The sequence below is a fragment of the Ammodytes marinus genome (assembly GCF_949987685.1).
Source record: "Ammodytes marinus genome assembly, chromosome: 2".
NCBI lineage: Eukaryota > Metazoa > Chordata > Actinopteri > Uranoscopiformes > Ammodytidae > Ammodytes > Ammodytes marinus.
The window spans coordinates 4757386-4779714 of NC_137231.1; the positions used below are offsets into that span (position 1 = coordinate 4757386).

The 22329-nt window shown below is 40.4% G+C and overlaps 1 protein-coding gene across 1 annotated transcript; it reads right to left on the reverse strand.

Annotated features, from left to right (window-relative positions):
• Positions 1–1986: 1986 nt before the first annotated feature.
• On the reverse strand, positions 1987–22151 carry vps37ba (VPS37B subunit of ESCRT-I a). The gene is made up of 4 exons (XM_080044074.1): positions 21989–22151; positions 15340–15511; positions 6258–6340; positions 1987–4687 (listed from the first exon to the last, which is right to left on the reverse strand). The coding sequence occupies exons 1-4, from the start codon at positions 22091–22093 to the stop codon at positions 4166–4168; spliced, it is 882 nt and encodes a 293-aa protein (XP_079900200.1). The 5' UTR covers positions 22094–22151; the 3' UTR covers positions 1987–4165.
• Positions 22152–22329: the final 178 nt, after the last annotated feature.

The following is a 22329-nucleotide window of genomic DNA, read 5'->3' on the forward strand; positions in this document are numbered from 1 at the left end:
AAAAAACAATAATAATGAGAATGAGAATAGATTGTACAAACATAAGGCTATATAGGACTATTATAATGGCATGCATAGCATAGGCCTAAACTATGATGGATAAAAAAGTTTTAAGCAGCCTATAAATGGGCAGAAATTGTATATACTGTGACAAACCCATACATAAAGTGGGGTCCAAAATCTGAGAACGCATTAAAAAGTCTCTAATAGCCTATTTATTAATAGAAATATTCTATTATGGAATTAAGAGGATTCAAGAGAATTCTGAGGATTAAGAAATATTTTAAAAAACGATTTATGTTCTGAAATGTAAATTGAGGAAGAAATGTTGCGTAAGTGTACACTATTTCCAGGTCTGCAAAAAAAAATTTATGCACCTGTATACTGACCAATTTCACTGCTTTGTACAACAAATAGACCCTGCTCAGGATGAAACAGGCCAAACCCTTGGGTTGGGCCCAGAAAAAGCAGCATTTCCCAACGGGGGAAATAATGCTGATAAGTAAGGAGAAAAAAACGGAACGAAGTTGGACACCTGCACAAACCGGTCAGTGCACTACTAGAACATGTACTAATAAGTAGGCCTCCAGTACAAGTATGGCATTTTAAGTCTTCGCCCTTCAAATGCTGATGAAGATGACTTGGAAGTGTGCACACACAATTGGCAAAAATAACCATGAAAAAACACTTTTGGATCACTGCATGAAGTCATCCATATTGGAGGTCTCAATTGAAGGCTCTTTGGCGCATGAGTGAATGCCTCTGGTCGATTATCAGTGCATTGCATGTAGCCTATTTGATTGTACACATCTGGTTTTCAGGGGGAAAAATGATCACTGAAGATGTATGAGTCAAATATGATACGCTTGGCGCTACAGCGTTAAAAGGGTTTACTATAGGTTGTTTCCATGTTAAGAAGTTGAACTAAATCATCCGTCCTCTGATTTTAGTGGCACATGAATCCAACATTACAGGAACAGGGGTGCATTCAAAACCACAAGCACACCACAGTACACCACAATTCATGTAGTATTTAATCAGAGCCGGCCCGAGGCATAAGCGAACTAAGCGGCCGCTTAGGGCCCCCGACTGCCTGGGGGGCCCCCTCCAAAAAAAAAAAAAAATGTTTTTTTTTTTTGTTTTTTTTAGTTTGTGTGTTTGATATTAACATCATATTGTGCAAATGTGAGTTATCATACACAAAAAGGAATAAAATGTTTTGGTCTAGATAATTAATAGCCTAAAAATGTAATCAGTTCATCTGGGAGGAAATCCGAAATTATCTGGGGCCGGTTTCCCGAAGCCTTCTTAGAGCCTTCTTAACGCTACGTCATTCGTAACCCCTACGTAGAGTTCCTACTTAACATTTCGCCTGTTTCCCGAAACGTTCTTTGCTACGAATCTCTTTTGTATGTCATACGTTGGAAAGGTTGGTCTGGAGCGCCCTCGGAGCCTTCTTAGATCTACCGTAGGGGTGTTTCAGCTCTCGCTTGTGTCATTTAACTAATAAATCTGACTGTATTTCATATCAAACGGACACAGCGATGACTGTATTTAATAACAAACTGTTAAAAACGATCCAACTGTATTGTAAATACATAAATGCCCCACTAACTCAATTTGGAGTATTCGTCTTTATTCTTGACATTTTTCGACATAATGAAAAAATAAATCTTCCTTTACTGATTTTCTTTCTCTCCTGTGGCCCTAAAACTCTTCTGTACTTCAGTATGAAGTGTAGTAAAAAGAAAAAAGTATGTGATTTGGAACGCAGGGCTACTTTAAATAAGGCGTTGCAGCCATATTGGCCATATTCAACCAGTGTTTTGGAAAAATTGGAATCATTACCAACCATGGGGCACTAGGTGGCAGACTTGTTTCATTGTTGAACATTTTTTTTGCTCATTGCAAAACATGAGCCAGCTGGAAACCTGTAAGGCATGATCTGAGGACCTTTTCAGTGTCTAATAAAAAAAAGCAAACAGATAATGATAAATACAAAAATTTGAGATTTATTGAACTTGAAAATAGCATTAAATTCCACTTAAACATTCATTATAAGTAAATACCTACATTACACTGAAAATATCACCAACCACACAGAAAAACAATGGATACAGAGGATCAGTTCGAATGTAAAAAAGCAGCTCAACCGGCTAAATAAAAAGTATTAAAGAGGAATCTTCAGACTGAACACAAAGAGAGCAAAGGCCATGCACAAAAGAATCATCCATCGTTAGTAGTTTAGAAATGCTGGTCCGATGAGACGTCCATTCTTTAGCTTCTACCATTTCTCTAGTTGTTACCTGCTGACTAGAATGTTTGTCCATTCTGTGGTCCACTTCTTTTGCTTTGAGGTGAAGTCCCCAAAATATGACGCTAAACATTTCAGAGCCCTGTTGTTAGTTATTAAAAAAAAAACACAACACATGCAGAAATGTCTCAAATGTCCCTCGGGCAAACCTCATTACAATGGAGGAAGAATGGAAAAGCACAAGCACCACTAGGCACACAGCCTGAGGGTGTCTCTAGTCTCTCTGGCACATGTTCAGTATCGCTTTATTCTGGCCAACTGTGTCTAGTGAGAGAGCAAAAGATGACAGACGGACAGTCGCACACAAACTTCTTTTCTAACTTCTGGTGGAACTTGAAAGTATTTTTTCTTCTTTCTTTTGAAGGGTTTGTGGCAGAGGGGTGATTCTAACCTCTACAGCTCAGAATAAGAGGAACATGGAGTAGTCAGCATGAGGTGATCAACAACGTCACTTCAAAATGTGTAGGCACTCATGGCTCTTCAACAGTGCACAGCGACAGCAGTCGGGAGGAGAAAAAAAAAGAAACAGGGAATTTCTATCGCACCAAAAAAAATAGTGTCCTCCCGAAAACCAGGTTGATCTTTGCAAGTTCCTCTTGGAAAAGATCTGGCTTGCATGTTTTACAAAAGAGTGTTTCGGCTCAACAGACAAACGATATGTTTAGGAACAATGGTAGATTTCCTCACTTAAATGCTTCACTTATATTAAAAAGACAGAGTAATCTAGGGAAAGTCTTTGGTGCTCAGTGTGAATTGGAACACATGTATGAGATCCAAAGAACTGTTGGCATCATGTTCAATCCCATCTGAGGGTGTTCAAGACAAACGGACATTGTAAAGGAGTGTTTGCATTAACAACAGGGAACCCACAGGACAGAAGAACACACATCAGAAGTGAACTTGTATGGCTGTACATACATCCTTCATTTCAGGCAAAGCTCTACAGGCCTAGTCATTTGTTACAACAGCTCAGCAACTAATCCTCTCCTTCAGCTTCCCTTTGGACTTCTGGCCCTATCATGGGCCAAGTTCAACAGTCAGCCATTTTGAACCAGACAGTCCTGGACTGTCTTTGAGACACACCTACAAACTGAAGAAGAGATACACCGCACCAAGCCCCCTCCTTTTTAAACAGGTTAATAATCAGTCTATCCTGGCTATTATTGACATGACTTCATTAGTAGTATGTCATACTAAAGTGACAAAATTAAAATATTCCTATGTACCTTGTGAAAATGTATATTAAAAACAGATAAAGGAATCACAGCATAGATGCAGTTTCGCCTGAATATATTCCAGGGGAAATTGTATTTTTCATCAAAACTGCACAGTAAGTAAGGTCTCTTTTTGCTTGCATATGGATGACAAGTAAGTGACTATGCTTGCAGATGGAATTGACTAATCTTGCCCTTTTTTTGGGGGGTGAATTTAGTGTTCTTTAAAAGCTTGAGGAACATTTGACCGCCTACCGCAGGACAGAAAGTGCAGATCGATGAGCCGATGAGTCCCGGCTCAGTGACCCATAGGCTGACAACTGGTTTCACTATACAGCCTTTCAGTGGGCCTTTCCACTGACAGTCACGGCCCATATCGTCATCACGTTCTTTTTCTGTTTTGTTTTCACGTTGGGAGTGTTGATAGGAGTGAGAAAGGTACGCGCAAAAAATCCGCTACGGATTATTAGGAGATCTTGCTTCCGCTGAACGTGACCAGAGTAGCCAGCGCAGGCAGGTCCAAACCTTCTTGCATTGCGTCGCATTTCAAAAGAAGGCCGACATAGGAAGAAAATGAGTTCCAGTAGTTGAAACAGTTCACGACACACACTTGCATCGTCCATCTTTGTTTTTCATTTTACTGCATGATGAAGCCGGGCTGCGGGGCCATACGGGGCTGGGGCCTTTGAGGCAGAGCGGGGGGGTACTGAGAGAGGAAGGGGTTAGGGTAGCCGGAGGAAGAGGGCATGTTTGGGTAGGCCTGGCCTGTTCGTGGAGGGATGGGCGGGTATGGCGATGAAGCCGGGAAGAAGACGGGGAGTTGGGGGGCGCTGCTCGGAGCTGAAGCCTGGTTGAGTGTCGGTGGAGCCTGGGCTGGAGGTGGTGGGGGTTTTCTCCTGGGCTGGGCCAAAGGAGAAGAGTTATTGCTGTCGTTGGCCTCGTTGAAGAGGGAAGAGGATGAGGGTCTGGTGACTAAAGACACATCATGAGACCTGGAGGAAGGGACAGAGACCTGGGGCAAGCGCTGGCCCGTCATCACCATCTCCTGGAGCTTCTCGATCTTCACTCGTCTGAGGTGGGCCAGCTTCCTGTTGCTGTGGTAGGAGTCCACGAAGGCTTCCAGGGTCATGTCACCGTCCAAGAAGGAGTCAGCCATATTCTGGGGAGGGTGAACAAACAAAAGAGATTTGGAACAGAGAGACAGAGAGATGTGGAGAGAATAGAGAAGTCCCTTCCAACTCCTTACAACAGCACGTTGAGAGCCAACATGACTCACGAAGAGGGGAAAACATCCAGGGAAATCCCCAAAGAAACAAAGCCAGACAAACACAGTTTAAAAGATAAAAAGGTAACACTTTACAATAAAGGGTACATTAATTAACTGTTAGTTAATGCTTAATAAACCTTAACTAAGAATTAACTAACTGTTATGCTTAGTTAATGCTTTACTAAGCCTTAATTAACTAAGCAACGCAAATGCTTAACCAACCATTCACCATTAATAACTTAGCATTGACAGTTAGTAATAAGTTACAGTTAATTCGCATTAACTACGCCTTCACTAACTGTTAGTAGCATTAACTAAGCATTAACAAACAGTTCATTAATGCACCCTGATTGTAAAGTGTTACTGATAAAAATCATCTTATGACTATTTGATCAAACATTCATTCTGTAAAATTCAAAAAATTGATGAAAGCCTACGAAGAAGTTGGTAACTTTAAAAAGATTAAAAATTCAATTGTTTTGGCACTAAATGGGAATGCTTATCTAAAGTTAGATTTACAATCACACCATAAATGTCAAAGACTAACAAATCAATGGAACAAGACCTAAACCTGTCCGTGAACTAGTCAGTCAGTATTTCAATATGTTCTATCATGTACATATACACACTTTAGAACTCAGGACATGATCAAATTTTTCACAAACTGATGTTTTTGACACTTCAACAAGGGGCTTGTCTAATAAATAACAAACACTAAAGTACAAAACATAAACATCACTTGCATGCAATTTGTAGATTGAAATGATTGTTTCATTGTTGCATTTTGATGGTCTTTCAGTTTCAGCATAACAGAAAAAAAAAGACCTGCCTCAGTGAAAATGCAACAGTAATTATTAATGCAGATAGATGACACTAGAATGTATAACATATCTGGATCTCTTCTATAAACGCCTTGGATACTCAGTGCTGCAGTACTAGGGAAACAAGACATAGTAGAGGCGTTCAAGGCCTGACTGCACTCTGAAAAGATTCATTACATCATTTTCATTTCACTAGTTACGCTGTAATGCATAATTGATAATACATCAGAGTCAGACTATTCTATGTGTGGGGCATAAGCCCCTAGTGTATTATTATATTACAATTACAATGTCCTGTTTGGCACCTACAAAGTTAAGGAAGTAAAAAATGGACATTTGAATGAAACTGGGTTCCATCAAATGCCCTGGCCGATGGTATTCACCTATGGTATAAATGCAGCATTAGTTAAAACATTTTTGAGTTAGCTACTTAATAATGTGATTGGTAGCTCGAAAAAGGCACCAACAGGACTGGTAGCTCTAAAGTTAGTGAGGCATTCTGCTGTCCATATGTTCACCAACAACAGTCCTTTGAAAGCAGAGGAGACGATAACAACTGGAAAGACAGGTATATGAATCACAGGCTGGTGTGACAGAGGGATCCATGAATTCACCCATGGATGGAGCGGTACAATGCTTACCTCTGTCTCCTCCTCTATTTTGGCTCCCTCCGCCTGCAGTAGAGCCAGCAGTATGTCCAGTGAGGTGTTTCCTGACTTGTGGTCTGTTAAGTAACAAGACACAGAAAGACAAAATGTTATTCTGTTTGGACCAAAACTGAGCGAAGACATTTTGTGTCTTTTTAGATCGTCTTATTATATTGTAATAACATTGAGAAGAACGTTGCAGACAAAACAGAACCAGTCCATCTCATCCACCCTTACAGTAAATATAAAGAACTATAGCCTTAACACGCAACATCACACACTTAACACATTTTGGACAGTGTGTAACTGCTCATGACCATCTCGTCATCAAAGTCACAAGATCCATCTCACTAGGAATGCTACACTTTGAAATAATGTAGTTCAATAACTTAAATATGAAAACATGTTACAAATGCATACCAATTAAAGTGTAATGAAGAAGTTACAACAGATTGTTTCCCGTTATAAAAAGGACTTCATTGTAATAATGCATATTGATAGTAAACTTTGTAACACTTAACAATACGGGTTCATTAAATACAGGTTCACTTCGCTAACTAACTGAATAGCTTAAACTAAGCATTCCTTAACAGTGAATTAATGTACCCTTATGTAAAGTGTTACCTTTAACCTTTTGTTCTTTAAGTCTGTTTTGATATATTTTATTACAAAGACCACGTTGTCTTATAAACTTGTGTACAACAGCACTTGTGATGTTACATAACTGCAGTTCAACATCTCTTCTAGACAACCTCTTAAGCACATTGGAGTCACACGACTCTGGTGTGCTGTTTACACAGCACTCAGAAACAACACAAATGCAGTGTGCTTACTTATCAGACATACTAAAAACATTGTCAAAAATCACTTTTTGCCAAAATCATTAAGTATCTCGTTGTGATATATATATATAGGGGAAGGTGGGGTGATTTGTGCAACTTTTTACTCAAAGTGATTTTAAAGTGAGGCCTTGACAGTTATGTCTCCAACTCAAATATGTACATATATTTCAGGATGTTGTGCATCCCTGGCAATAAAAACTTTGGATCTGGAATAAACTGTTTAAGAAATATAGCTTTCGGAAAAAAAGTTGTCTTGACGCACAAATCACCCCACGTAGTGGGGTGATTTGTGCGTCATTGTGTCACAATGACAAAGTCACCATCATCATCTTTCTGGCCATCTGAACTCTCATCAGTGGTGTCGTTAAGTGGAATTTAGATGTCACTCTCTTCTGAGCTACTGTAGACAATCACTTTCTTTTGGTGACCAGCGTATACAGCCATGCCACTGGCACAACTCTCAGAAATGTACTTTGCACTAGTTGCTCCGTGCTTGTGGAACCAACTGCCACCTGACAAATGTGATTCCCCCTACATTTCTGCCTTTAAATCAAGGCTCAAAACCCATATGTACACCCTGGTGTTTCCTCCCCATTAACTATCTTACCTCTGCACTACTATCTGTGTTTATGTGGATGTATGGGCTTTACGTCTTTTATTTTGGTTATTGTTATTATACCTTCATTGTTTACCTACTGAATGCACTATGTACAGCACTTTGGACAGTACAAACTGTCATAAATGTGCTTTTATAAATACATTTTACTTACTTACTTACTTATAACTCACCCAGGCCCTTGCGCACAAATCACCCCATCCCCAGAATTTTGGATAATAGGCATGATGCAGCAATTTAGGGTTGACATTGTGCTAACTATATAGACTCAAAGTGTAGCATACCAAAGCACTAAAACATGTGTCAAATGTTTTCAAACGTGTCTATAATTGTTCAGACACAATAATCAAAAAACCTTGATCATGGAAATTTTACTTTGAAAGGCAAAACACAGTTTTTTGAGCTTAAATGTGCTTATATCTTATTCCTTGTGTCTCCCTTCTTTACAGGATGAGTCAAATGGATGGCTCTTCTTAAATATGTGGTCACATTTCCAATTTCTTCCACGGTTTTCTAGAAACAAGGGGTTTTGCAACTTCCAAAACGCACAAATCACCCCACCTTCCCCTATATATATATATATATATATATATATATATATATATATATATATATATATATATATATATATATATATATATATATATATATATATATATATATATTAGTGGTGGGCCGTTATCGGCGATAACGTGCTGCGTTAACGCAAAACTCTTATCGGCGATAAAAAAAATGTCGCCGTTAATCTCTTATTCCACCTCCTGTTCGGCTCAGGGGAGATACTAATAGCCGGGGGCCGTTGTTGACACTTGAGGAGCCTTTATTCTCTCACACACCCGCCGCTCTCTCTCTCCATCACTTGCCCACGACACAATCGGGTATTGGAACGCAGGGTGGGTGTGTGTGGACACCGGTCGCCACGTGACTATAAGTTTCCAAGTTTTAAACACTTCTATCTCTTCAACGTCAACGTCACCGTACCCGAATCCTAAATATCCCCATAGCAGCAGACGCTATATTTCATCGGGGGGGAAACTTTGTTTTGCGCCACAGTTCGGCCGTAATGCTGCTGCACACACACACACACAGACACAGACACAGGCGCACACACACACGCTGCATGACAGAGACGAGGGGCGCTACCAAAAAGACGAGAGGAGCGGTTGGAGCAGTTGGTGCGTTTAGCAGTGGTGTCAAACATACGGCCCGCGGGCCGGATCCGGCCCGCGAGATGATTTAATATGGCCCGCGACTTGTAGAGCACACATTTATGAGCATTTCAAAAAAAAAAGTAAGTCTCTAGAGACACATGCATGCACATTTATTTACATAAAATCGCAATCGCAGTCATTTGTGCAGTTATGTAAAATGTTTCACTAAGGAAAATTACAGAAAAAGTAACGCACAGTGACTTTGATGAGTAACTTTAATCTGATTACTGGTTTGGAGATAGTAACGCGTTAGATTACTTGTTACTGAAAAAAGAGGTCCGATGCCGGTAACGCGTTACTAAGTAACATCTTGTTGAACATTATTTATTTTCATCACCAATTATCATAGTAGAACAGCTTCCTCAAGCAGTTTGTGATGCATGTTGGAAACAGGAGATGAGCCCCTGGTCTGATGCGCCACCTGGCTTGAGAAACACGTTCTCAAAGATTTACTTTGAGTCATTATTTAGGAGCACACACATATTATGAATGAATTCAAATGAGCCATTTTAATCTAGATTAATCTAGATTAATTCCAAAATTAATCTAGATTAATCTAGATTAAAAAAATTAATCTATGCCCACCTCTAATATATATATATATATATATATATATATATATATATATATATATATATATATATATATATATATATATATATATATATATATATATATATGATTTTATTCAGGACACATGAAGATCCATAGTACAATGTATAAAAAATAGAGTCAATACATAAATAACAACAAAAAGCACACCAATGCATGCAGATTAAAAAGAAATAAAATAAAAATAAAATAAGAGATCAGCATACAACACTTGCAGTATACAAAGATGCCCTCCAATGTCTCCAGAGTGAGGATGAGAACCTGACAGAGCTAAGCCCAGGCTTGGCCAATGCCTGAATAATACTGTTTTGTGATGCTGTCACTCTACATATAAAACGATACATCAAATTCCTAATTAAAGCATGACAGGTAGGCACCCCAACATTTACAAACATTTGACTGGCACTAGACCATCTCGGTATTTTGAGAAGTATCCGCATTCCGTCATTATACGCCACAGTTAGTTTTTTCATATTGCTTTTTCTGTAAGCACGCCACAAATGGGCAGTATATAGCGGGGTACAGAATGCTCTAAATAGCGCAACCTTTGATAGAGCCTATGATAGAAATCATAGGCTCTGTAAACTGGTATGCAAACAAAGCTAACATATGTTAACATAGCCTGAGCTGTGTATTAACACTGGATTTATTTTAGTGCACACACAGTATGGACAGGTATTGGATTGTGAGAAGATATTCACAGATTTTGCCTTCACCAGAATCACTGGCTCCACCTTTAATAACAACAGATTGTAATAAGCCAATAATGAAAAGTGTTAGTAATGGTCCTTGGACTGTCCAAACATTGTAACGCCTCTTTGTTTTGCTGCCACCTAGCTAAGCTGCTCTGAACATGGCCTTGTGTGAGTGTGCCCTCAGAGTCAACTGAAGCTGTCTGTGTCTCTAAGGAGGGAGTCTGTTGTTTTTGTGTCCCCTGAGCAGGACTCAAAGCCTACACCAACAGGAGCTAGGATTGCTTACATGCATGGTGGCACTCGACCAATGACACATGACTAGTTACTGATCCCTGCTATAACATTGTCAACTCACCTTCAGTGCCCAACCCTAGGCACAATGTAGGGGATCTCTAATTACAGGAGAGACTCCAATCTAACCTGATACTCTATTCTTCTGTAGGCCTCTGTCTGTGAAAGGCAAGCACGAGAACAAAGATCCAGACCAAAGCAAGTGTCCACTGGACAATATAGTGTATTACAGGACAGTCCAGGGTTTGACAACATGGAACAATGTTTCTGAACTCAAACATCCATGACTGATGTTGAATGTATTTTGCTTTAATATGCTTACAATGACAATGCTAACATGTGGATGTTTAACAATGAAAAGTTAGAATATTTTCTGCGTTAATTATATTATTAATATATATATTATATTATGCTAACATTTGCTAGCAATTAGCACTAAACACAAAATACAACTAAGGCTGGTGGGAATGTCAGTAGTTTTGCAAGGATTTGTTCATAAACCAAAATACTGGACAAATGGAAATTTGGACCTGATGAAGACTTTACATGGAAAATTAGGGGCTCACCTAATTTATCTTAAAGCAGACCATAGGTGTCCATACCAAAAATTGTTATTTCAGGTAGCTGTCAAACTCATACAGTCGTTAAACTCATAACCCTGAATGTCAACCTAATGGTGGAGCAAGAGGAAAAGTCAGGGATCACCAACATTATTTATTTCATCCATGTTTCATCCATTTCAAACATGTACAACGTTTTGTGCCAAATAATGTATGTTACAACATGTTCTTGTCTTTTAGTAATTGTCCTGTGTTGTCAAACATCTGTATGTGTATGTTTGTACTGTATTGATTTGGATTGTCTGTATTTAGCATGGCTGCAGCATCGGTGTTAGCACACGACACATTTTTTACTCTGTAGCTCAATGAAGTTAATCTTATCTTTATAACCTCAATAATTGTCATTAGTTGCCGTACTCTAACTCATAAGGGCTGGCATGCCCTTATGAGTTAGAGTACAGACTAAGTACAGCTCTAAGTTACTGTTGTCCAACTCCACACTAATGCATTTCTAACATGTTCCATGGTCAATACAAGGTTAAAATGGCTAAATGAGTTATGGTGACTATGTTACTAAAGTGAAAACATTCCTGATGAGGCTACCTTCACCTCAACACTGTCTTCAAGTCTAGTATCTGCTGTGACCAATAAAACCAACCATGACGTAGGACCACGGTTAAAAATGTCAGACACACACCTCTTAAATAGCCTTGACAACTCCATGCCAACAGTGGACCGGTCAGGCCCGTTTCCTGTTCTCAATTGACCTCACCCCTCTGATCAAAGGTCAAATAAAACAATATAACTAATCATTTATGTCTGTAAAAGTTACACAATGTTAGATCACCAACTGCCTGCCTGAAGGTCGTACTACTTGAAAACACTTGTTAATAAGCTTGTCAAACTGAGTACAGTTGCCACTTAAAATCGTTAGCTTTTCAAACATTGAAGATCACAGATGGCAAGTACTTCCAATAGTTAATGTGATTAACATTACATAAAGGAGAAGACTAACCATTTTTTCCTGTGACATATGGCTGCAATTCTGACCCATGCGGGACTAAGTTTAGAATAACTTGTGTAAAAATAAAACACAGAAACCATAATATGTAACCGGTAAATAGGGCTGCACGATTATGGCCAAAATGATTATCACGATTATTTTGTTCAATATTGGGATCATGATATTTTACCCTGTTTATTCATTCATTTTAGTGAGTCAAATATTTTTATTGGACTTTCACTTAAACATAACACTGCTTTCATATCCATGTGACCGACTATGCAATATTCCTGCTAATGTACAAATCTTTGCATAAAAAAATGTATCCTAATTATTAACCTCAAGTCAATACATTTCCACAAAGAAAAATATAAACCAAAATATTGTACCAAAACTTTACACACAATCAAAGCAACAGAGCCCTGCTTTAACTTTTCCTTGTGCTACATTTCTGTTAAATAACACATCCTTGCAGACAAATGAGGTGGACTCCCATTCCTTTTCTATCTGGCCCTCTCCCCCATAACGAGGCCCACTCTCTCAGGCATATCAGAGACACTCCTCCACACAAAGCTGGGATTCTCTGGCTGAGCGGAGGGCCTGCCCAGTGCACAGTCTGGGCCTGGAGATCATGAGACAGCCATTTAGTAAATGAGTCCACATCCACTTTGGCTGTTACTCTGAGGGGAGGGAGAGTTTTGGCCTGCCTCACTACATCCATCCATCCATCCATCCATCTCCCTCTCTCCTCTAGCCTTCCCTCCCTCCCTGACTGCCGGTCCCATTCTCCTCTACTCCCTCCCTCCCACCCACTGTAGCTTTACAACAGCTTGCCTGGCAGCACAATGGCCCACTGTGGTAGTGGTTAGTGGTGGTCGTGATGGGGTGCTACGCTGCCATTTTGGCCTCCAGAGCCTGATGGACTGCGAAGGGTAAAGCAGAGGACACACATTTTCAGTTTAAAAAAAAAGGTTGGGTTGGTTGTTGCTGTATGCAAAACAATAGCACAACAAGCTACTGTATGCTGGATCCATCTGGGTCAAGCGGCTACGTGTCTGTCAGATCTGAGCAGCGCTGTCTGTCCCCAGCTGTTCTAAAAGCAAATCCACAACTAGGACGGCTGCTGCATAGAAGGCAGGGGGGGGGGGAGGAACCTGGGTAACCTACATTTGACAAAAGCCATTACTTGCTGACAACAAGCCAACGGCACAGACCTGCAGAGCTGCGTCAGTGGATTGACTCCTGTAGGAGAGATGCTGTTGTTCATCAAGACAGCAGCTTGGACTGTAACAATGCTTTAGATTGTAAAGCAAAAATTGTCATGATCAGGAAACCTTTTAAAAAAAAAGTCAACACGCAAGATATCTCAATCAGCCGAGTTAAATAGGGCAGACATTCTGTTCACAGGTCAGGCATCATGCTCATTTTCAGGTTCAAAAATTGTAATTTGGGATTCTATTAGAAACTGTTTTCATGGTGTAGTGTCCCGAAAAAACTGACATTGCTGAATCTCCTCTTTTCAGCCTTTTTAGATCATGCAATGCCTTGCAGGGAAGACGGCAAAGTCAAACTTTGTCAGCCAAGCATAGTAGTGACTAGTGAGTGAGTGGCTGGCATGCTATTTTGAGATGGCTGCTTGGCAACCGCTGCGTCAACAAGGACACAAGTATCGTCACTCCCTTGTCTTCACACACTAGGCTGTAGAGTGAAGGTGTGCTTGTGAGGAAATCCAACCATCTGAGCCTTTGTGCGATGCTGCGGTGGAGGGTGCAAGTCAGATGTAGTACTTGATGGATCTGAACAGAGCTGAATAACACATGACAGGCTCTCTGACTCAAAGGGGTTGCCACGGCGTCGTTTGGGAAATGTAAGAACTAGTCAAACAGGTCTTTACCACCTCATGTTCATGCAGAATAGGAACAAACAACCAGAGAAAAAGAACATTACATAACACTTCCCATAATGACGAGAGCTGACAACTATGTGAAAGGGTTCACTCTTGAGCTCAAGGCCAATGACAGCAACCCTCTAAATGTAGAAATCTGTTTCAAAGGTGCAGTCAGCGCTCCTGGAGTATGTGTGGTTTAAAATAAATTTTTGTTTGGATCATTGCATATCTACCTGTCCGGCCTCATTTATCAAACTTGCGTGGAAACTGGTGCAGATTCTGGTATCGCGTGGGATTTATCAAACAGTTGTATCTCGCCATTCTCGGCATACGCCAGACCAGCCTTGATAAATGCGGCGGCTGAAAACAATCATTATTTGAATATCACGCCCCTATATTTTCTCAGTTTAGAGGACTCGCCCAGAGGTTTTACGACATGGATATGCGCATTACGGCACAGAAGAGGAACTTCTCTGAAGTAGAAATTGACAGAAAAACATTGAAAGTAGAAAAAAATATAGTTTAATTTAGGAGCATTACAAGCGACATCAAAGAACATCAGAAGGCAGCAGTTAGGAAGGAAATAACTGCTGCAGTCAACAGCGTTTGTGTTGACAAACGATCTCCAGCTGAGGATTTAGCATTTTTGGTTTACATCAGTATCGCTCAAATGCTATAAAACAGCATATACAATTATATGTCGCAATTTCTTTACATTGATGAAGAAAAAGTGGTCTGACTCAAAAATCGCCACTAAAAAAAGCGAGTTGCTGCTCTGAAATGCAACACTAACTGGAGGTGCAGGCATAATATAAGTGATAGAGGAGAAAAAGACGCACTAACTGTCCGATAATGGTCCCCATGAAAGAAATACATGTCTGCAGAGATTTGAATGATTAGAATATATTTGCCCTTTTAGATAGCACTACTCTAAAGGGTTTTAAAAACAAAAAATAACACATTTCGCGTTTTAGTGTATGACAGCATGCGCTTGGCACGAGCGCATGCTGAAAACAGCTTTACGACAGTTGGCGTCGTAAAAATACTACCGCTTTTGTCCAAAGGGGCCTCCAATGGACAAAGTTACTCGTAGTGGCTTTAACACTGGATTAGTTTTCAACGACACACAGAACGGACGCGGATCAAGAGGAGATATTCACTGATGTTGACAAAGTGACAACGAGCATTTTCAAGAATGGCTGATTCGACCTTAAATGCGTTTCAATGCATCAGTTCTCAACGACTTTATGAACAAGAGTCTTTTCAAATTTCCTAAAGGCAAAAAAACATTAAAAAATCCAGACACTCAGATCATCTAATCAATATAAAATGTGTCCCTAGTTGCGAGGGTGCTGTACCTAGGGTGGACTTGCGAAGCTGATAGTCCTCAAATCTCTGGTGAAGGCAGCTGTATTTCTTGGTGAGCTGCTCCTTCTTGTGCTCCAGACTGGGCTGCAGGGCCAGGTTCTGCTCGGCCAGCGTTCGGTTGTTGACCAGTGTGGTCTCCTTGCTCTGCTGGACTTCCTGCATCTACAACAACAACAACAACAACACACAATCAGAAATGTCTTTATGACGTTACCTTTGCCCTTCTTTCACCACAGAACAACACTTCTCTCTTACATAACTGACTCTAATCTAATCGTGTGGGGGAAGTCAACTAAAATGGGAGCCAGCTACGATATTTAAAACGATTAAAAAAAAGTTATGAGTGTTAACAATGAATCAGAATCATCACACCGCTTTTCGCACAACTCCCACATGCCTCTTTCCATATGAAGAGTGACTAGACATCTCATTGAACTGTTCAATATCAGGATCTTTACTTTAAAACTGGAAAATAAATCACTATGAGGGAACAAAAGCAGATACCTCTAAATGATCAAGTCGCCATGTCTACAGTGTTTACTAAACGGTAGACCCTTTTAAAAAAGGACAGAATGTTTTTTCATGGCTACATACCCGTTAGGTGTGTCAGGACATGGACACCGCTATTGTATAATGCTGTGAGTTTTGTCGTTGTTCAGAGCACAATTACAAACAGCAGATTTGCCCATAAACTTTCACGACAGTTGGAAATTTCAGGTATTTTTATAGCTTCTACATTTCCCACCGACAAGCCGCTGGCAATATGGCTGCAACGCCTTATTTAAAGTAGCCCTGTGTTCCAAATCACATTCACATGCGTTCTTTTTACTACACTACATACTAAAGTACAGAAGAGTTTTAGGGCCACAGGAGAGAGAAGAAAAAAAAATCAGATAAGGAAGATTTTTTTTTTCATTATGTCGAGAAATGTCAAGAATAAAGACGAATACTCCAAAATGCTATTGGAGTTAGTGGGGCAATTGTGTATTTTCAGCATACTACAATTGACATGCATGTATTGGGAGTGGGACATCCTAAATCTTTTTCTGGCATACTAAATAGTATGGAAGTATTGGCAGATGTATTCCTGTTGAAATCATTATTGTCATTAGTAGGAAAATAAATCCCTCCAGAAACACATGAGACTGTTTTTAAAGGCGTAGTTAGTAGTACACCTTGCCAAAGTAAACTGAAACTCATACAAAAATGGATGGAGTGAAGGTTTGAAGTGAAACTACAAATACAGGTGGGAAGAGCCATATGCTACAGTGTGAACAGTGGAAGATTCCTGCTAGTTCTCAAATGACTCATTTCACACATCCAACCAACATACAGTACAGGATACAAATATAAGCAGGACTGGGAGAGGACTCTAAATATACACTGACTGCAGAGGAATAGTTCATAAAAAACAACTGAGGCAGGCTCTGTTTTGGTGGATGAACCAAATTTGGAAAAACAACAGGAAAAGCAGCTAAATATGTCTAGTGCCACTCCATCATGACCTTATGTGACTGGCCGTCCTTTGGCAAGAGCCAATTTGCTCATTCATCGCAGCCCGCTGAAGAAGCAGACCTTTAAAAGGCATCCCTAACTGCAGGCTTGTTCTGTCAAACCAAACACACACATTGTTTGTTGCTCCACTCTCTCCATACAGGCTGAGATAATCACAGGAAATGTAGGTTAGGCCTGTGCGGGGCGGACCACGGACCATTGAATGGTGATAATCCGCCACAATGAGATATACAGGTAGCTGTAATATGACACTCTTAAAACTGAAGCCAGCCACATGCAAACATCTCACAGGAACTGAGTAAGTCATGTTCTGCCCAGGTCTCCACTACTAGCCAATTCCATCAAAATGTCCTTTAGAAAAGTATCAGATAGACTGATACATTTGCAAAAAAATCTACAGATATTGCTTTTTTTGCAGATTGCATCGTTATGTCGTTATGTTACGTGTTTATGTAATGCAGTGTTTCCCCTAGAATTTTTTTTAGGCCCGGTGGTAAGAGCTGATAAAGAGTATGCGCGCCGCGTGCATACCAAATTTCTAACAGCTGTCGTGAAGCTGTTTTCTAGCTTGTGCCGGATGTGCAAGATTCAAATCATCAGGAAGCAATATAGTGCATGTACGTGTGTTGAAAGTGTGAGGGCACCGGACTCTTTTCGGCTCCGTGAGAGTGGTTAGTGACACAGCATCAACTAATGCCAGTCAGTGCTACACACACCTGATTGCAATGAGTTGATGCAGTGTCACCCAACTACTCTCACTGAGCTGAAAGATTCCGTGTCTTCACAGAAAGCGAATGAACGAGAGACGGCAATTAGTATGGATCACGATGTAGGGTGACCAGATCCCAATTCACCAGATGTGGGACAAAGACTACGTTTGTGCGGGACAATGTGCCGTTTTTTTTTTAGCAAAATAAACTTGTGTCACCACCGGTAATGCCAGAGACACGGTTTTCTATATTAAAAAACACTATCTTTAGATCAGCGCGCAGCAGTTAAATTACTGTTAAACAAATAGAGCATTAAGGCTGCGGCTTCACATTAAAAGCATTTCACTGGCTTCACATTAGCATTTCACTGGACAAACATGAGTTGGCTTTTATTTTGAAGTAACAGGAAAGTAAACGTTGAAGCAGGCAGCAGCGCCACACACACACACACACACACACCTGTCTCCACAGCTATCCGATAAATGCCAGATTATAAAACACGCATTTAAAGGGGGGCTCACTGTCAATAACAATGCGGGACAACGTCTCAATTTGCGGGACGTGTGAAAAGTAATGGAACTGCGTGACTGTCCCGCTTTGGTCACCCTATCACGATGAGGTAATGTGTTTATGCTGTTGTAAATAATGACTATTTCAGATGAATAATGGTCATCTGATGATGCCGAGGCAAAGTAAACTTTGTTTTAGTAGGCTATCGCTCATTCATTTAGGAGTAAACACTGCAGTCTAGTTCGCTCCCGTGGAATTGTGTATACGTTGCTTGGCAACGCCCTCCTGCCTGTCTACCACTCTCCCTTTTACCTTTTCTTCATTGCATTTTCTTTTTTTTTCTTTGATGGTTCAGCCCCGTTATCAGTCATTATGACGACAAATAACTGTCTCAAACAAGGCTCCCGCTCCACTTCCCTCACCTGGAGGGATAGGCTTCTCTCTCTGAAAATTGGACCAGACCAAACGCAGTAATAAAAACTATATAAAAACGTCTTTCTTTGCACTGATGGTCTCGTTTGCTGTTAAAGGTAATTTATGATTATCAGAGGAAATATGAGGCTGTTTAAAAGATATTTAAATGTTACTCGTAGCTGCTTTAAGTTAGCGCATGTGCAAACAGAACATTTCCTGTGCACCTTCACATTAAAAGTCTGTTACTAGCCAAATGCGAGTTGACTTTTATTTTGAAGCCGGTACGAACAGGAAGTTAGCGCTTCACAGCCCTGCAGTGCTATAGCTTGAAAAGCAACTCATTCAGCTGCAGAGAAAAGTCAACAGTAGTCTATTTAAACAAAGTTTGAAATAAGCCACTGAAGAACTACTCCCAACACATTCACAACAACCTATTTAATTTATCCTAAATTGAAACCAATATGTATACTTATTTATTTAATAGGCTATGTTTAATGTTTTAAAGTTTGGTTTTAATTAACAGAAGGATTTTTTTTAAATGTTTATTATTATTAATATAATAATTATATGTAAATACAAAAAATATATAGATAGATATTATTTTTACGGGGAGAAATAATTCTGAATCTGGCAAAAGAATTGCAATTGGCAGGATAGATTATTTTGTCTAAATTGCAATCAGTGCACCCCTATTAATTTTTCTACAAATATTACTGCACACACTAGGATATAATATTAATTGAGAATCTCAAATGAGACCAAGATGACATGCACAAAGGTAATTAGAGCGAAATGCAAGGGTTAAGGTTATGCAAGTTTTCAATCATACTTTGTGTGCTGCCAAATTTATTTTTGTGCTACTGATTTTTTTCACTTGCTTCCACCAGTGCTACCACCTAAAAAAATAAGCGTACAGCCCTGACCTAATAAAGGGCCGGTGAGTGTATGTCATTAACTCAGAGCTTTTAAGCAAGGCACTTATTAACCAAGACTTAAGTAGGTTTTCATCATATTGATGGGTCTGAAGTTGATCTCCAGCATACACGCTGTGTTAAACCCATTGCTGAATCAGTGAAGGCCTTCAAAAGATTAGAGGTCAAAGGTAAAGAGTCCCTCAGCTTCATTCTAACTCACATCTAAATGTCAAGCAAGGCAGAACACTTAAATGAGCATGTGCATGTAAAAACTGGGTCGCTTATAAATCAAGATCATACTGGCTGAGAAACTCAAAGGGTAAATGATAAACATGCTGGAAGGAAGTCTAAAGAAAAATCGCAAAGCCACTAACAGCCTACTATTATAATACTGTAATAGGATGCAAAGAATCTCTAAACAAATTCCTGACAGCACTATTTGCATTATTCGTGACGCCACATGTGCTGTGTGTTTTGCAAAACAAGATGAATGCCCAACAGCAAAGCAATGCGTCTACATCCCGGACAAGGGTTTGTCTCTTGTACACTCCAGCAGGCTACTGTACTAAGTGCTTCTCAGCTCTCTCCAGTTTCACTCAATGCCTTATGACACCCACTGCCTTTGTTCTCGTCTGCGGGATTACACACAGAGAATTTCCCACAGACAGTTCCACCGTTGACTCAGACAGGCATGTCTTAACTTGGCTGATTCCTCTCTTCCATCTCTCACATGATCCTGAGACTTATTTACAAAAGGTGGAGTCAGTGATTCTGGGGAACGCCTGTTCTCACAATCCAATCTGGTGTTAGTACACAGCCTATACGCTTAGGCTCTGTAAACTAGTATGTAAACAAAGGGGGCCCACCGTAGCTAGAAACATGCCCGTTTACAGAGCCTGGGCTGTGAATTAGCACCAGATTTTTGTTAAACCCCTCCTCCCCCCCACACACACACACACACAATACGAACAGATTAACAGATTTTGACAAAAGATGATTTTGACAACAACCGTTCCCCAGAATCGCTGACTCCACCTTTGAGTCAACAACTGCAGTGTCATTGCAGTAAACAGGTCCCTCCATCCCTCTGTGTCACCAAAGGAAGAGGACAATGAAACCATGGGGACAACAATCAAACAGGGTGCGGATGAAAAACAGAACAGACTTCACTAAAGGGCCGGCTGACACAAGACAACATTCAGTCAAAGTAATAACACCATGCTGTCTCTTCTTCTTGGCTTCTGACAGGTGAAATGGATGTGATGCTTGTGAGCTTATAGCAGCTTTTAGCTTCCGGTGTCTGTGGAGACACAGGCTTTTGTCGCATTTCTTTGGAACAGAGTTGAGTCCTGACTCTTAAGTCAAAATGAAATGAGACTGCCGTGAGTGAAACGCCACAGCACCATGACAACAGAGCAGAATAATTCCTATGTCCTGAGTGACTGTGTTTAACGTTTGGAAGTAGTGATTGGGTTTGAGCAGTGGGGAGGAAGACAGGACTTCCTGAAGGGCTTTGTACTTTAACGGTAAAAAAAAACACAAAAAGAAAGGAGTACAGTGGGAACATTGTCGCAACACCAGGCATTCTAGTGGGGTAGTGCTCACACTGGAATTGACTTATTTTGGTGAGAGCAGCAGCGGGATAATCTTAAAACACAAATCCTGTCTGAAATCAGCCTAATCCTCTTTATATGGCTCATTTTCTGTCTGAAGTTTCTAAGGACTTGCCTGGGTACGCAATCACCCTACTGCTCTGTATGGAAAAAACTGAGACTTATCAGCTGCTAAGGGCAAGGGCACACTCTGATAAGCAAGTAGGCCTATACGCACTTATTGGAAATTACTGAGTCCTTCCTTGTTCTACTTTGCCTCACATAGGCTACCTGCTTTATAGGTAGGCTATGCTACAGCAACTACTTATGCTTATACATCTCTATCATTGTTATGTTGTAAGCAATACTTATTATAGGCCTGCTTGTACACTGAGCTGGTTAGTGATTCATGTTTAAGATAAGGGTGTTAAGTTTCGTTTTCCTTGGTATATCGGTCTACCTGTGCCGAGTCAGAGACGTCAGCCTTTAATAACTGTGTGAGCGCGTGACGAGCCGTTTGAAAAGAGTGTTGAAGCTAGGATACAACTTACATTTCAATTGTATTTCTTAAAATGACTCAGCATAGGTGTTGCCAATAAGAAAAACGTGTTCTTCTCCCCTATTGCTAAGCATAGAGGCTCTTCTGCTGGCTGGCCAAAGACCAGCTTTTCTGAGCAACACTGTCGCAAACTGGGAACCGTCTCGTGCTAAAACTTCAAGACAATGCTTGCCCCTCCTCAGCCCCAAGGTTAACCATTTGTACCTTGTTGGAGCTTTACGGACATTAAACTTCGGTAGACAACACATTGTATATGGTTCAATTTTAAACCCGTTTTGAGGCAACCATTTTCATAACTGTAGCGAGCGTAGCCTATGTTGAAAAAACACAACAAAGGGTTGAGAGGAGGGGGAGAAAACACGGCGACCGCGGAAAAAGGAGTCAGTAGCTAACGTTGGACTATAAAAGCGACCAGCTCCACATACCTCATCCATCTCCTGGACCATTTTTGTCAGCTTTTCGTCGTCCTCCAGATATTCGTTGAGTTGAGTCATCGAGTGGTCGCTAAACTTGTTGGAAAAACTAGACATTTTAGCTCTTGTTGTGTGTTCCTCCCTCGGCCACGGTCCCACTTCTCTCCTCTGTGATTGTGACAGCTGACTGACTGAGCTTCCCTTACAGGAAGTAGTCACAGAAGACACAGGCCCAGTGCTGCCTTCACGTGCACTCAGAAACTCCACATTGGGCGACCATTGAGAAATATTCCAAGTGTAGCACGAGCTTCCTCAATCTTTTACTAAAGTCGACATTAACTAGGCTAATTATT

What these genes read in the sequence shown, in the direction of transcription:
- vps37ba (XM_080044074.1), bottom strand. Translation starts at nt 22,093, where the DNA reads ATGTCTAGTTTTTCCAACAAGTTTAGCGACCACTCGATGACTCAACTC. An exon ending in GCTTCGCAAGTCCACCCTAG is followed by an intron (nt 6,341 to 15,339) that starts GTACAGCACCCT and finishes GTTACTTAACAG; the next exon opens with ACCACAAGTCAGGAAACACC. An exon ending in AAATAGAGGAGGAGACAGAG is followed by an intron (nt 4,688 to 6,257) that starts GTAAGCATTGTA and finishes CACCCTCCCCAG; the next exon opens with AATATGGCTGACTCCTTCTT.